Below are 16,737 nucleotides of genomic sequence, written 5' to 3' on the forward strand. Positions count from 1 at the left end.
ACTTGTCCGGGATTTGAACCCGGGACCTCTCACACCCTAAGTTTTGGATGGAGTGGGGATGAATTCGAACACCTGTCAGCTTTTATTACTGCCTGTGCTCCCATTAAGGAGATCCCCCCTCTCTATTTATCCTGTTTACCATTCTTATTGAAAGTGAAAATAAAAGAAGACCCCAAATTTTGGGTTGTCCCCCGAAAATAATAGAGGGAGAATCTTCCAATGGGAACACTAGTTCTGGTGACCTGGGGGGTCCCTGAGGAATTCCCTTAATTTGCAGGGGTTTCCGCTCACTTCCTGTTTTGGCTATGAGACAGGAAGTGAAGGGAAATCTCTCCAATGGTACAAAGATGGCGAAAAAAAAATCTGATAGGAGTGGAAGTTCCTTATCCAAAATGAAAAAAAAAAAAATGAAAATTATATCCTACTTACTGTAATTTTTCTTTTCCTGGTGCCTATACATGGCACCATACCGATCCCACCCAGTTCGCTCCTAGTGATGTACAGGGCGTGGTCTGTTGTGTGGGTGTTAACTTATTATAGCTATGCACTGGTCCTGTGGGGTGGAAGTAGGCGGGGCTACTATCACACGTATGCTGCCATTGAGACACCAGGAACAAGTTTTGCCTATAGTTCTACTTTAATTTCCAGCCCTTGTTCCCTCAGTTCCCTCCCACATTACAATGGCTGCCTACACATGGGATACATTCCCATGAGTTTTAGTTATTTAGGGAAAATTAACTTGAGCATGTAAATGGATCAAATAAATATCCTGCAAGATTGTTATAACCTTGTACACTCAGTGGCCTTTTTTTTAGTGTCTATTAAATGGGGGGGGACATTGTCAGCAAGAATATTCAGGTACACTACGGCATTCCGATAACTACATTTTGGGACTTTAAGATGAAGCACACTGCTAAACTCGATGCCAGAATGATAAAATATTTATGAAAAAACTATAAAACATATATAATGCATAACAGAAAGAGGGGGAGCAAACAAGGTCCCAAACACTCTCACCTATTGGTAGCATAATAATATGATGATAGGATGGTATCTATGGTAGGGGGCGGCTATGAAAGGCATCTTTTCCGGGAGCTGAGACGGTAAATCCCAGAGGTCCAGTGGCGGCACCAGCAGAGAGTAAATAAAGGGTAAATTGATCAGTCATCATCTGGGATGTATCTAATAGTATAAACCATTCCCAGAGGTATCTGTGGAGATGAGTAGATACATTAAGTTGATAACATAGCTTGTGTATTGGAAAGGAATTCCATGTGTAAAAGTAAAGAAGGTGCATTGAATGGAAAGCATGAGAAAACAAAACAAAAAAAGACGTGTCAGGGTAGAGGTGTAAGAATGTGGAAATAGTGGAGTAAAGGTGAATAAAGATACCTGCTGAGGTATGTAGAAGGCACCGCTCTGACACTTCAGGATTTTTTCCTTCTCATGACACGATCGCACATATCTGGATTACTCCCTTCTACATACCTCAGCAGGTATCTTTATTCACCTTTACTCCACTATTTCCACATTCTTACACCTCTACCCTGACACGTCTTTTTTTGTTTTGTTTTCTCATGCTTTCCATTCAATGCACCTTCTTTACTTTTACACATGGAATTCCTTTCCAATACACAAGCTATGTTATCAACTTAATGTATCTACTCATCTCCACAGATACCTCTGGGAATGGTTTATACTATTAGATACATCCCAGATGATGACTGATCAATTTACCCTTTATTTACTCTCTGCTGGTGCCGCCACTGGACCTCTGGGATTTACCGTCTCAGCTCCCGGAAAAGATGCCTTTCATAGCCGCCCCCTACCATAGATACCATCCTATCATCATATTATTATGCTACCAATAGGTGAGAGTGTTTGGGACCTTGTTTGCTCCCCCTCTTTCTGTTATGCATTATATATGTTTTATAGTTTTTTCATAAATATTTTATCATTCTGGCAATTTCTTTCTATCATAGATATCCCCATACTGTATATCTGCTCCTGACGAGTGGTACAAACCACGAAACGCGTAGAGCTTCTTCACAATGATATGTCACAGTATAGGCCTATCTTTTACCTTGCAAATTATTTCTATGGATCAACTATCATCATCGTTTATTTATGTGCTACCAGTACAGTTTCGGTTTTCACACGCCTGGTTTAATGTCATGTTTTGTCATTATGAGATATTTTTACAATTATGTATTGTCTATAACATATTCAGTGTAACCTACGATTGCTATGCATTACCATGTACGCTTTTAACTATTAGGTACTACCATGCACTGTTTAGACTTTTGTTTTTGTAAACTCATTACTATTTTACCTACTTATCCCTTATTGGCGTTTGTCATGCCCTTTCTGTAACTAATACATTTGTTTACTTCAATTGATCCATCGAGTTTAGCAGTGTGCTTCATCTAAGGCCCCATACACACGATAGAATCCATCCGCTGAAAAATCCCAGCGAATGGGTTTCAGCGGATAGATCCCCTGGTGTGTACACTCCAGCGGATCTGTTTCCGCGGATATTTATCCCCTGGGATGGATTCCAGCAGATCGAATATTTGCTGACATGCTAAACAAATCTATCCGCTGGAATCCATCCCAACGGATGGATCCGCTGGTCTGTATAGACTCACCGGATCCATCCGTCCGAAGGGATCCCCCGCATGCGTCGTAATGATTCGACGCATGCGTGGAATTCCTTATATGACAGCATCGCATCATAATCGCGGCGACGGCGCGACACGTCATCGCCAGAGGATTTTGGCGCGGATTTCAATGCGATGGTGAGTACACTCCATCGCAGAGAAATCCGCTGAAATCCTCGAGAGGATTTATCCGCGGAAACGGTCCGCTGGACCGTATTCGCGGATAAATCCTCTCGTGTGTATGGGGCCTTAAAGTCCCAAAATGTAGTATTCCTCATTCAAATTATCGGGGATGGAGGTACATACCAGGTATTGCCTCATTTAAAGTCCCACCTTAGCTTTAGTTTAGCAATTCTTTCGGCATTCCGATAACGCTTAACTGGAATTAAATTGGTTCAAATCAAAGCCCTCTATGCAAAGAAGAAAGAAAATACTTACCTCTCTTTTCATGACTATTCCTGAGACAGAGGGAAAGGTGTAGAAGGAATACGAGAGGGGTCTGGTGGGCAGCAATGCACTTCAGTCTGGCTTTGGCATTGTATTTTCTGTAAGTTACAATAAAGCTTTTTTGGAAAAAACAACAAAAAAATTAATAAAACTCGATCAGACAAGCGACCTTCTCTGTATAATGTCTCCATATTCCAGTCCTGTAGATGAGTACAGGAGGATTGGACGCTCTGTGTGTATGGACACTCTGATTGGAATCTGTAACATTTATTATCTTCCATCCAGTGCCCGGCCAACCTGAAATAATGAAATCTCCATCAATGGAAGATAATATAATTAGATGGAGACTGTCTGAGCAATGGGGAAAAATCACCGGATTCCAAGTAAGATAATCCTACATTTTATATATTCTTTTAGTCTCAATTTAATATTGACCAGTTACTGCTCACTTGTTGAAGACTGAAGCCGCATACACACGACCATTTTTAATGTCCTAGAAAAAAACAAAGTTTTTCTCGACGTGATTCTTGTCAAGCCGGCCTTGCCTACACACGATCGTGATAAAAAATGCTGGAGCAAAGCGCGGTGACGTACAACACGTACGACGGCACTATAAAGGGGAAGTTCCATGCGGATGGCGCCACCCTTTGGGCTGCTTTTGCTGATTTTGTGTTGGTAAAAGTTTGGTGAGAGACGATTCACGCTTTTCAGTCTTCGTGCTTTTCAGTCTGTTACAGCGTGATGAATGTGCTATCTCCATTACAAACGCTAGTTTTACCAGAACAAGCGCTCCCGTCTCATAACTTGCTTCTGAGCATGTGCGTTTTTTTCCCGTCGTTAAAGCCCACACAGGACCATTTTTTCTACAACGTGAAAAACAACGAAAAAAATTACAGCATGTTCAAAAATTATAATGCCCATTTTTCACGTAGAGAAAAATGCTCTGGAGCCTACACACCATCGTTTTTAATGACCATTTTTTAAAAATGTAAGAATTTTTCACGTCGTGTGTACGCGGCATAATTGCCCTATTTATAGGTAATGGCTCTAAATCAACTTTATGTGACTTTTTAAGTGAATGTATTTTAGAAATGGTATTTATCATTTATTTTATGGCAATGTAAAATTATTTACAAATATAAATTTAATACAGGGTGCACCCATGGCATAATATTCCCAGAGCACTGTGGGTTAACTAAGGAGAGAACACAACACTAGCTGCCTACTTTCAGACAGTATATCTCTGATTGAAACCTCTGGTGGAGACAATTGCAAGGGAGGGGGAGGAGTCACTGTTCACTTGTGTCTGTTGATTTCAGCTTGAACTACTTAGCTCTGTATACAAAAGACTTTTGTCTACAAGACTATTAGGGGATTTGTACAACCAGCTGTTTGTACACCATTGCTAAGAATCCTCCAGCAATCCTCCCCAGCCTGTCCTCCTAAATCCCACTGCTTTTCAAATTGCTCTGCATTGTCCAGGAGCAGCCCGGCCTTGGAAACCCAATAAACAATGAAATTCTGAGGTTGGCCATCAATGTGTCAATGATCTATAGTGGTCTTCTACATATTTCCTTCTTTATTTTGAGTGTGGATTACACAAAATAACATTTTAAAAAGTTTCCTTTTAAACAAGTGAATAAAAGTAAATGTAAAATATTAAATAAGACTATTTATGTTCTTATATCCAGTCAGCAGGTGGAGCTATAGGCTCCATTTAATTTTTCCAGTTAGTCCATACCTTCTGTTGAAAACTCCTGCCGTTTACATAGCTCAGTAGCTCAAACTGAAATTTCCCATTCAAGTGAATATTTAGTGCAGTGACTACAGCTTCGTCTCTTGAAGGGTCCTTCTAAACTGTTTCCCTGTTGTGGGGTCACCAGTACAGTATTTGTAAATTGAAATCATATCCCCTCTCAAGCGTCTCTTCTCCAGAGAGAATAAGTTCAGAGCTCACAACCTTTCCTCATAACTAATATCCTCCAGACCCTTTATTAGCTTTGTTGCCCTTCTTTGTACTCTCCCCATTTCCAGTACATCCTTCCTGAGGACTGGTGCCCAGAACTGGACGGCATACTCCAGATGTGGCCGGACCAGAGTCTTGTAGAGCGTTCCCTAGAGACCTAATTTTTAAGTCTCAAGGGAACCCCTACTATAAATGGTTTTGTATACAATTCTTGGTACCTTAGCTACACCATATTGGTGGTTACTGAGAGACGGTTCCATTATGCTGGTGGTCATTGGAAAGACTTCATGGTACAGTGGTGGTCAGTACATTTTGTAGAATGCCCCCATTTGAATACAGCTATCATGATCAATGGCTTCAATGGTTACTTCCCTGCAAAATAAAAGAAGAAGCTCTGCTAGTCCCATACTGCTGGTTCTGGTACCATCGGGTGAGAGTTTAAGCGACCACTCCTCAAGGAGCCTCTACCAACAATGGAGGAACCCTGGTTCAGAAAGACTGCTTAGGACTAACCATAAAACTAAATCCTGTGTCATGGATGCATCCTGTATTACATGTGACCAACAGTAAACAATTTAAAAAATATACAAACTTAAAAATTGGCCTTAAATCATTACAGATTTCCTTTTGGGTTACTAAATAAAAACATGTACTTATTTATTGTGTTTGTTACATGGTTATAAACTGAGTCACATAAGATCTAACCCATGAAATGATTCCTTGTAGATGAATATCTCAGCCTGGAGGGATTACAACGTGTCCTTTGCTGTGGATGAATCTCTCCATTTTCCACCCAATGTGACGGAATATAAAATCCCCCTCCAGTATGGAACCAACTACACCATCGCCCTCCGAGGGTTCACATCAGCCGGAGCCGGGGAGGTCACAACACAGATCATTGAAAATGATATTGGAGGTGAGTATGTGGGCTGGTGGTGGTGAATGTTCCCTGTGACTGTGAGGCCTCGTACACACGGCCGAGGAACTCGACGTGCCAAACACATCGAGTTCCTCGGCCAGTTCCTCGGCCAGAGAGCTCCCATAGAACAACGAGGAAATAGAGAACATGTTCTCTATTTCCTCGCCGAGCTCCTCGTCGGCTTCCTCGGCCGAAAGTGTACACACGACCAGTTTCCTCGGCAGAATTCAGCCAGAAACTCGGTCGGAAGCTGAATTCTGCCGAGGAAACTGGTCGTGTGTACGGGGCCTAAGCCCACTAGGTTCTTGGTCTATGCAAGGCAATGTGGACAGGGTCACTCATCCTACACATAGGGGACTTTTGCTGTGTCGTGTTCATCAATGCCTCGGGAGCGCTTTCAGGGTAAATCAACTTTAAGGCAGTTCTCTAACTTAGAAAGGGGCCATACACCGTGTACATAGAGTGAATAAACTGGATTCCAGGTAACCTTCTGGTCCCGTGTCAATGCACCCCTTAACTATAACTGTTGGCATTTAGAAGGGACACGCTGAGCCCTTATCCACTCTGCATATCCAGTATACCTCTGTGACCTCACTCCCAGTGACAGTATGGAGTACCGTCATGCACATAGTGCAGACCTTATGCATGCACTGTGTACTTCTTGCTCTCCCATACCCAGAGCTTTTTTTCTCAGAAAATAGGTGCAGGAACTCAACCACGACCCCGTCCAGATTTCACAAACAGTAGAAGGGTCTTAAAGGGGCATTAAATACCAGGATTGCATTACATACAGAATGCAGAGTTCAGGTGGTTACACACAGAGGCCCGGATTCACAAAGACTCTACTGATACGCCGCGTAAGTCCATGGATGTGCCGTCGTATCTATGCGACTAATTCACAGTACAAGATACACCTGAATTTTGACTTCCTACGACCGATGTAAGTCTCTTACGCCGTCGTATCTTGGGTGCATATTTACACTGGGCGCTAGGGGCGCTTCCATTGATTTACTTGTCGAATATGTAAATGAGCGAGATACGCCGATTAACGAACGTACTTGCGCCTGTCGCAGTAAGCTACGCCGTTTACGTAAGGCGTACGTCCGGCGTAAATATAAACCACCAAAAAGCTGGTCTAAGTATGTTAGGGTATGGACGTCGGAACTGCCGTCGGATTTTACGTCGTTTACGCAAGGTGTACGTGAATGGGGCTGGGCGTAGGTTACGTTCACGTCGTTGCCATTGAGCGTCGTATCTTAGGGCGTAAATTCGGCGTGATTCTGAGCATGTGCGCGCATGCGCCATTCGTTCGGCGCTTCATTTACATGGGGTCACGATTCATTTTAATACTCATTACCAGAGAACACCCCACCTAGCACCGGTACCATGCTTCAGGACAGGATGCTTGTACTGGCTACTAGTGTTCCATTGCTCTTGGCAACTACTTGCTGCCTCTCCGTACCATGTTAACTCTTAAAAAGACTGACTTCATACCCCAATGTGCTTTGACTGACCCGAAACTTCAGATGTCTATGTGTAGCGTGCCAGTTACTTCCATACACCCATTTAGAATAACTTCAGACCAGGTAGGACAACATTTCAAAGACTTAAATAGGCAATGAGTCTTTTCCTAACTGGCTAACTCTAACGGTGGCTGCCCTAGCATACCGGCATAGGCCAATAGTGGCAAGTCTAAAGCTGTAGTAGTCCATGATGATGGCTTACCAAAGATTCAGTGTCTTCAGAGCAGACTAAAAGTCCCAGCAGACCCTTTACATAATGGTGTCCGTTCAGTTCACCAAGCAGAAATCAGCGGGAGAGACTCTTTATAACTACCCGGGACAAGTGGGCTTGACCCAGAAAACTTAGCTCAAGGAAGGCGGTAAAAATATTACATAGTTAGTCAGGTTGAAAAAAGACATAAGCCAATCCAGTTCAATCATAAAATAAATAAAAAATGCAATCCCATATACACCCGCAGTTGATCCAGAGGAAGCCAAAAACCCAAGCAGAGCATGATCCAGTTTGCTACAGCAGGGGAAAAAAATCTTTCCTGATCCCCTGAGAGGCAATCTGATTTTCCCCGGATCAACTTTACCTATAAATGTCAGTACTCTGTTATATTATGTACATTTAGGAAAGAATCCAGGCCTTTCTTAAAGCAATCTACTGAGCTGGCCAGAACCACACTTGGAGGGAGTCTATTCCACATTTTCACAGCTTATTGTGAAGAAACGTTTCCTCCAAGATCCCTTCTGGAGGTTCTGTCTAAGCTCCCTGGACAAGTGGAGAATTAGTTGCAGGTGGGCAGGGTGGCAGCTTGACCCCTCATTCAGTGGGGGAGGCCATGCCTGGAAAGATGGGGCTGGCAGGCTGGAGGATTTTGGCCAGGGGTTCCTGCAGGATGGTGGTTCCGTTGTCATCGGAAACCTCCCGCAAGACAGGCAGTCTGCCAGGGTCGTTGACTCTGGCTTCTGCAAGCTCAGGCAGCCGCTGGAACAGAAAAGCTTCTTATTGATGGCAGCGAGCCTGTGGGGAGAGTAGAGTCAGACTTCTCCTGCAAAATGGGCATATAACGTTTCCGCGCAGCAGTGGGCAAACCCTACGGCAGGCTGGTACCAGACTTCAATGTCTGATGTGACCGGTACTTCCTTTCAGGGTAGCTGTTGGTCTGACATAGTGGCTTGTGCCCATGCACATGCTGAGCCAGTTGCTAGAAATGCCCCTTGTCAGTACTCCACCCCAGTGAGGGTACCTCGTGCAGGGGCCAATCAGGAAGCAGGCATGGCTAGTCACATCCATTATTGCTGGGCAAGCCTGGCTAAGTTCTAATTAACTAACTATTGCCATGGTCTCTTTAGTGTGGGGGGTCTTCAAGTGTATGAAGAAGACGTAGTCTCACGTTGAAATCTAAGTATGTGGGCTGGTGGTGAATGTTCCTCGTGAGTGTAAGTGCAATTTCCATATCCACCCCTGGTCAGACAGTCTTTACTGACACACAGCACATCAGCTCTATTTCCTAAATGGATTCCTGAATTTTCTTTTTCAGATCCTCCGCTTCACATGGAGAAGACAATGAATGATGACACTTTACAGCTCCACCCGGTTCTCAATCTGAACGGACCAATCAGGTGAAAAACTGCTTACAGTTGGTTAATCTGTTTCTGTAACTACAATCAGAAGGGTCAAATGAGCCCAGCTTGTAAATGTTGATCTATACTTATATTTCTTGGGTGACAGAATTCTTGCCGCTCTGATTCATTCTCCTCCTGAGAAACCTTGTGACCGATGTTTTGTCCCTGAGGGTCTTCGCACCGCTGTGCTCCAGACTTGCCATTTTCCCAAGGCTGCTGGTAACCCTGGGAAGAATCAAATAATTTGGGCCATTTCCCAACAATTCTGGTGGCCTAGTCTACGTGCTGATGTAGCCGACTTTGTAGCTGCCTGTTCCGTGTGTGCTATGTGTAAGACACCACGACATCTTCCAGTAGGCTTCCTACAACCCATACTCATTGGAGAGAGGCCATGGACCCACCTGTCTATGGATTTTATTGTGGAGTTACCCAACTCCCAGGGAAACACAGTTATCCTTATGGTGGTTGACCAGTTATTGTGTCACATTGCATTCCACTTAAGACGTTGCCTACATCCAAAGAACTAGCAGACATTTTTGCTCGGGAGATCTTACGATTACATTTGCTACCGAAGGTTATCTTCTTGGACAGGGGTAGCTAGTTTGTATCCAAGTTTTGGTGAGCCTTTTGTGCACAGTTGAGAATTCAGCTTTCCTTCTCCTCTGCGTATCACCCGTAGTCTAATGGGGCCGCAGAACGAGCCAACCAGTCCTTGGAGCAGTTTTTACATTGCTATATTGCTGACCATCACAACAACTGGTCAGACCTCTTACCTTGGGTGATGTTTGCTCACAATAGTGCCATTAATTTCGCTTCTCAATTGTCCCTGTTTATGGTGAATTACAGTTTCCAACCATCTATGTTGTCTGACTCATTCGTTCCTCAGAGCATTCCTGTGTTAGAGGAACGTCTCCATGGTCTTCGTTCGATTTCTTGCGGCGTGCCAATTATATAGTATATACAGTCTCCATGCTGACCGCAGACACCTACCTGCATCTTCCTACCAAGTTGGGGAGAGGGTCTGGCTGTCACCTCGCAACCTGCGACTCCATGTTTCGAGCCGAGTGGCTTACGTTTTAGACCTTCCTTCTAATATGAGTATCTCTAATGAATTTCATGTCTCCTTCTTAAAACCTTTGGTGTGCAACCGCTTCACCACCTCAGTGCCAAGTCCTCACCCAGTACAAGTTGAAAACCATGAGGAGTATGAAGTAGAATCCATCATTGACTCCGCTCTTGGATCTCATCCTCAGTCGTACATGCCCCTGTTCTCCTCCTTGTTTTCCATAGACGTTTCCCCCTCAAACTTGGTGACCCTCCGAGGGAGAGGGGTCGTTGAGGAGGGGGTACTGTCAGAGCTGGGCTCAGCCCTCCCTTCTAAGAGCTCAGGCTGCTCAGCTGTCGGTTAATTGCCAGTACTCCATTCCACAGTGACTCACCTGGTGATCATATCCTGCTCGTCAACAAGCCCTGCTGGCTATTTAAGCTGCATGTATTAGATCTCCTGTGCCTTTGCCTTGGTCAACAAATCCAGAGACTCTCTGCTGTGTTCCTGTTGAAGACTTGCTTGGCTGACCTTCTGTTTTGTGGCTGCATTGCTCTGGTGGATGAAGATGCTTTGGGATGCTGAGGGCCACTCAGTGACTGATGCATGTCAAAGCCCTTTTTGATCCTGATAAATATTCTATCTTCACTCGTCCTGCCTCAAGTTCATTATAAAGCGTTGAAATTTCATCTTAAAGTTGGGCCAGCGCTACTTCCATTAGAGTGTAGGTGTGATATAAACTCAGACAAGGTATTCGTAGAAGGGAATACCCCTTGCCGGTCCAAGGCCTTTCTAGGCAGAGGCACTAAAGATTCAAAACTTGGTGAATTGTGCATTGTGGTGTTTTGGCAGTGCATTCAGAAATAAATAGGCTTCCTTAACACAATGCAAGTTAATGTGGTAAATAACAAATGTTAATGTGAATGCAAGAAAGTTACCACAACTTCTTGAACAGGTCTCTAGATGGCCATGCAGTTACACCTGCGGAATGGTGGAAGCAATGGAGATGCCGGGTACTTGTGTCCCATGGAACCTCCTGCTATTCTTGCTTCAATCTATTGTCTATAAAAAAAAGTACTGATTGTTTCATTCTAAGAGAAAGAGACCAAAGAGAAGGAGGACAGTGAGAAAGGAGAAGTGCCTTGTATGCTCTTTGTTACCTTATTATACAAGGCCTTATTTAAGGTGCATATAGGAGCCCCGAGTCTTTTAGGATCCTAACAGCCCCCCTGCTCTAAACCAACAAGGGAGAACCTGTCAATTTATCTGTTTCTCCCCTAAATTCTGCAATGTTTGAAAAAAAATCTGAAATATGATGCATTTAGAGTTTATCAGAATGTATTTATCTGAGTGAATAATTAATATAAAGGACAGCAGAGATGACATGCATTATATCACATTCCTGAGATTTATTCCAATATTTTCTGCCTCCAGATCTTATGAAATAATTGTCTTTGGCGGTAAGGAAGACAATTCAACAAAGGAGTGTCTGACTTTCACAACCACCCCGTACAACTCCAGCTGGACTCTGAGCCGTTATACCGCGGCTGTCCTTCCTGCAGAGACCCTCACAGGACCCAGAACCTTCACCCTGGGGGATGACCACCATTATAATGGGTTCCACAATGCTCCTCTTATCCCCAACATCAACTACACCGTCTACATTCGGGTCACCAGCCGCTGGAATCACGTAAGTCTATACTGAGGTCTTCCTGGTGTGTGAGTGCCATGAATGAGGTCTGATAGTCTCTGTTTTCTGGAGTTTGTAGTGGAAATGATAATTACAGATTCTTGGTATGAATAAGAATCCAAGTACAAGTTAATTACAGTAGCTAACAGGCTTGGCTATTCATAATTGTAGTGATATAATTAGTCCAATAAATGTATAGGGCCAGATCCAGAGAGAGAGTACGCCGGCGTATCTACTGATACTCCGGCGTACTTTCAAATTTCCCGCGTCGTATCTTTAGTTTGAATCCTCAAACCAAGATACGACGGCATCTGGGTTTGATCCGACAGGCGAACGGCTTCGTACGCCTTCGGATCGTAGATGCAATATACTTCGGCATCCGCTGGGTGGAGTTTGCGTTGTTTTCCGCGTCGGGTATGCAAATTAGCTTTTTCCGACGATCCACGAACGTACGTGCGGCCGTCGCATTCTCTTACGTCGTCTCTAGTCTGCTTTTTCCGCCGTATAGTTAAAGCTGCTATTTTGCGGCGTATAGATAGACTTGCCATGTTAAGTATGGCCGTCGTTCCCGTGTAGAAATTTGAATTTTTTTTTCTTTTGCATAAGTCGTCCGTGAATCGGGATGGACGTAAGTCACGTCTAAGTTTAAAAAATGACGTTGTTGCGTCGTCATTTCGCGCAATGCACAGCGGGAAATTTCAAAACGGAGCATGCGCAGTTCATTTGGCGCGGGGTTGCGCTTCATTTAAATGAAACACGCCCCCTTATCGCCGATTTGAATTCCGCCGCCAGAAATACACTACGCCGCCGTAACTTACGGTGCAAATTCGTTGTGGATTTGAAACAAAGCCAAGTAACTTGCGGCGGCGTAGCGTATCTCTGATACGCTGCGCCGGTGCCAATCTATGTGGATCTGGCCCTACGTGTCCAGTCCTCTTAGATAATTGATACCTTAGATATTATATGAAGACTATAAATTAGGTTGTTCCGCAGCAACACAGGTTCTCCACAGAACGCATTTTAATTAACTTCCAATAACGAACAAAGTCCAAATTCCACAGATGATACAATATCTAACAGAGTAAGTCAAAATCTCATCTTAGAGACTAGAAAATGCATTTCCTGAGGAAAATGCGAGTGGGAATGCTGAATAGCTGAGCCCGCACCAAAGCCATTCACCATAACCACTACACTATCTTTAGGACACACAGCTCCTTTCTCTATCTGCAAAGTAGAGAGTGTCCTTACTTCCTGGTCGCCCCTCCCCCTCAAGAGGTTTCCCCTCCCCCCCCCCCCCCCCAGGTCAGTGAGGAGGAATATTGCACTGAGGTAGAAAGCTATTTAGGGAAAGAAATACCATTACAAACGCTTTTTACCACACACCAAATACATGAAATAAGCATTCAAACAAACCTTAATAAATCCACAATCGTACATGCGATCGATACAGCGACTTCACCGTTTGAAAGACACGGCCCTTGTGAACGCATCGATATGAAATTTATGTTGATAAACTTAAAAATGTGGCCATTTCAGCGATTTAGAAAAGAGTGTACACAAAGTGTGTTTTGCAGGAACATTTTAAAGACGTTTTAACATGACGGTCAATGGGAGGAATTTTGGGGCTCTTGTCCTTTAGAAGCTCCTGGAACTAAAAGTAAAATCACAAAGCCTATCACAAAACTGATCACATTGCCTGAAACCAGACAAAAATACCTACGTTTTGATATATAAATTGTGTATGACAAGTATATCTTGTGGGCGTGAGAGCAATTTGTTCCCCCTTTTTTTAAAGATAATTTTTTTTTTTCAATGATCTGCACCGTAATGGTCACATGACACACTCTAAAACACCTCCATAGGAACGCATTATAATCGATAACGTTTTTTGAAAAAAACACTAAATGTAAATTGCTTTTTCACAAAAACCGTAAAAGATATCAATCTAAAAAGTCATTTTCGGATAGCTGAATATTTTGTGACCGTTTTAAAGTTTGTTTGGTGTCTGTAAGTGAAAGTATGAAGGAGAAGAAGCATTTGGCAGCACATGAGATTTTAAGGGGTAAAAAGCATGTTCTCATTGACTTCAATGTTAAAAAAAAGTGTCTAAAAGCTTAATATTTTAAAAAGTATAAATAGTACAAAAATACTTGAAGAAGTCCCATCGTTAGCTGAACGAGATGAACATTTTAAAAGTTGAATGGTCTCAATAGCTGAAAGTATGCAGAAGTTACGCAGAGCCAAAAAACGTACGGAATAAGAATAATAAAAAACGAATATCAATACTGGGAATGCTTATTAAAGCATTCCCACTAAATATATATTCTGATCACTTCCAGACCAACATATATCCATGCAGAGAATACATAGGGGTATATTCTCTCCACTTCTAGATCTGTGCCATGTTTCTCAGTGACAAGAACAGACGAATGCCAGCTTGACTTTCTCAAATACTGGTCTCACACTGGAGGGAGTGGTTCTTCCAGGTCAACCAACTGTTTCCCTGAATGAAAACCCCCTCAAGTCTTATTACCATCAATAAATATGTCCTTATGTATGTAAGGAAGTACCAGGCCATCTCACACACCTAGGTAGTCTTAGATAAGATTAACACATCAAAGGGTCCTCTGTACGTCTTTGATTTGATTTTATTATTTGTTAAGCGCCAAATACAGTTCAAGAACTGCACCTAAGCGCTAGATCTTGAGCGTCTTGATCTGTGTTTGGCCACTAACCCTTTTGGTCAGCAAACTAAATACCATGCCATACATATAACACAATATTTTAAATACCTACACATCTATATTAATATTACAACAATAATGTCTAGAGAAATAAGTCTCAGTGAGTTCTGTTTCGTTAGAGAAGAGGTCTTGGCTTCCTAGAGCACTGGAAGGTGGTGGTCTTGGAGCCTGATCGCTTTCTTAGTGCGTTCCCAGGTTTAGTTTACCCGGGTTAAATGTATTTGAACTTATTTACTATAAATTTGCTGGTTATAGAATCTTTAACCTTCAAACATGATAAAGTTCAGGATGGACATTGAGGAGCACATTTTGGACAGAGAGGACAATTGATTGGCAAGGTCTGTGAAAGAGGCCAGGGCCCAGCAACATCAATCTGAAATAACCATCAATGAACAGGGGTGGGGACTTTGAGCACCTTCTGTCTTCCACATATAAGGCTGTTTTAACATCTCTACCCTGAAAACAAAAATTCACACCTCAACCATGTGACTTGAAGTATTAACACCTATGCAGACCCTTTGACACCAATGACGGGGGTTATGTAACCAGAACAGGGCGTTTCCACAACTTTCACACCTCCCATCATGCTTTTGGTCATGATAAGAAAGAATGTGGTAGAGAGGCGGCACAGCGACGTGACATTCTCCACCTCATATAATTCGAGATTTTCCTAGCTTGTGACGGAAAATATTGATTATATGAAGACAGGAGGCGAGTATCTTATGCATTATCTTTCTTTAATAATGCCCACAGCAGAAATACAGTAAACATTTATTGTAACTTAAAAGAAAAAATTCAAAGAACTACCCTTCCCAGCAGTCCCTGGGCCAGCGTAGCCCCTCCCAGACCGTAATCTATATAAGGGACTGTCTGAGGTAACCTATTCCTCTTTCTTCATGCGAATTAGTGTAAACAGGAACCGAAAGTCCAATTAGACATCTCCGCGGCTGCCGGGAACCTTCCGACCGGAACACAACATCTGGAGGAAACGAAAGGACAAGGCCAACACGGACCAACTTCATCCGGACCAACTTCATCCCAACGGGGACTATAGGAAAACCAAAACCATTCGGAGCCGACCGGTCAGTCGTCTTCAGGAACATGGACCAACGGATTCAGTCAACGGCATCCCGACTCCGGATCTGGAACGTAGTAGGAGCCTCCATCTGCGGTGAACTAAACCCATGGATCAAAACGGAACAGCAATCCCGACGGGGTTAGTGAAAACGAACTCCCGGGGCGTACCAGCCTCCGACTTGCAGGGTGTGTGGTTCAACAGTCTAGAACGAGAGGGAGACAACCTCGTGACAGGGTTGGGTCGGGAGGGAAGATACTCGCCTCCTGTCTTCATATAATCAATATTTTCCGTCACAAGCTAGGAAAATCTCGAATTATACCTCAGACAGGAGGCTCATATCTTATGCAAGTTCAAAGCTATAACAATGCATATATAGATGATAACAAATGAAACAACTACAAAATTGATATAGATATGTGTTCCTCCGATCCAAGCAGAATTGGCGGAAAGCAATCGTGGTTACCAGTCCGCCGCTAGCCGTAAATCCTATAGGGAGCCGCCCGGGGTGATGACCTAGGAGCCACCGCTCCTCTGGAGGGGTGGGCGCCCAACGGGGTTACGTAAGACCCTGCCATTTCCATGATTGATCGTACCCCTCTGGCTAGCGTAGCTGAGGAAACCGGAAACTGAGGTTTAGAAGATCGCAGTGGGACCGTGAAGGACTAAGAAATCCGTAGACAACGGAGTACGATGTGCGGGGAAGAACGGGTAGAAAAAAACGATGAAGTCCCGCCGCTGTCCTACGCACGACGGAAAAACCCTGACTCTCCGAGGCGGGATCCGACGCCTGGAATGGCCAACGTCGTGACACCCGATATGCGTCTGACGGAATCAGACACGAGGGGGCAGTAGCTCAAACGACAATAACCTCCGACAGAGTGAGATTGTCCCCCCAGTCCTGGCGCGTGGTCAGGACCACTGATCACCTCCCAAGAGCGTTGTTACCCTGGGTGTGATGGGCGTTGAAACTTAACGCTTACTAAGTCGGTACACCATGGGTGTTATCCCACCGGTAGTAAGTCTACAAGGGAGCGGTAGTCCGAGTTCGCAGCGC

At 43.8% G+C, this 16,737-nt stretch overlaps 1 protein-coding gene across 1 annotated transcript in view; it reads left to right on the plus strand.

Moving 5' to 3' along the window:
* Nucleotides 1-16,737, plus strand: part of LOC120945890 (receptor-type tyrosine-protein phosphatase U-like) — a 77,849-nt gene that overhangs the window by 23,227 nt on the left and 37,885 nt on the right. Inside the window, exons 2-5 of the mRNA XM_040360443.1 lie at nt 3,393-3,490; nt 5,800-5,989; nt 9,042-9,123; nt 11,606-11,861. Of these exons, the coding sequence (XP_040216377.1) occupies nt 3,393-3,490; nt 5,800-5,989; nt 9,042-9,123; nt 11,606-11,861 (626 nt within the window). The remainder of the gene's footprint in view (nt 1-3,392; nt 3,491-5,799; nt 5,990-9,041; nt 9,124-11,605; nt 11,862-16,737) is intronic.

The sequence above is a fragment of the Rana temporaria genome, chromosome 1 (genome assembly GCF_905171775.1).
Source record: "Rana temporaria chromosome 1, aRanTem1.1, whole genome shotgun sequence".
Taxonomy (NCBI): domain Eukaryota; kingdom Metazoa; phylum Chordata; class Amphibia; order Anura; family Ranidae; genus Rana; species Rana temporaria.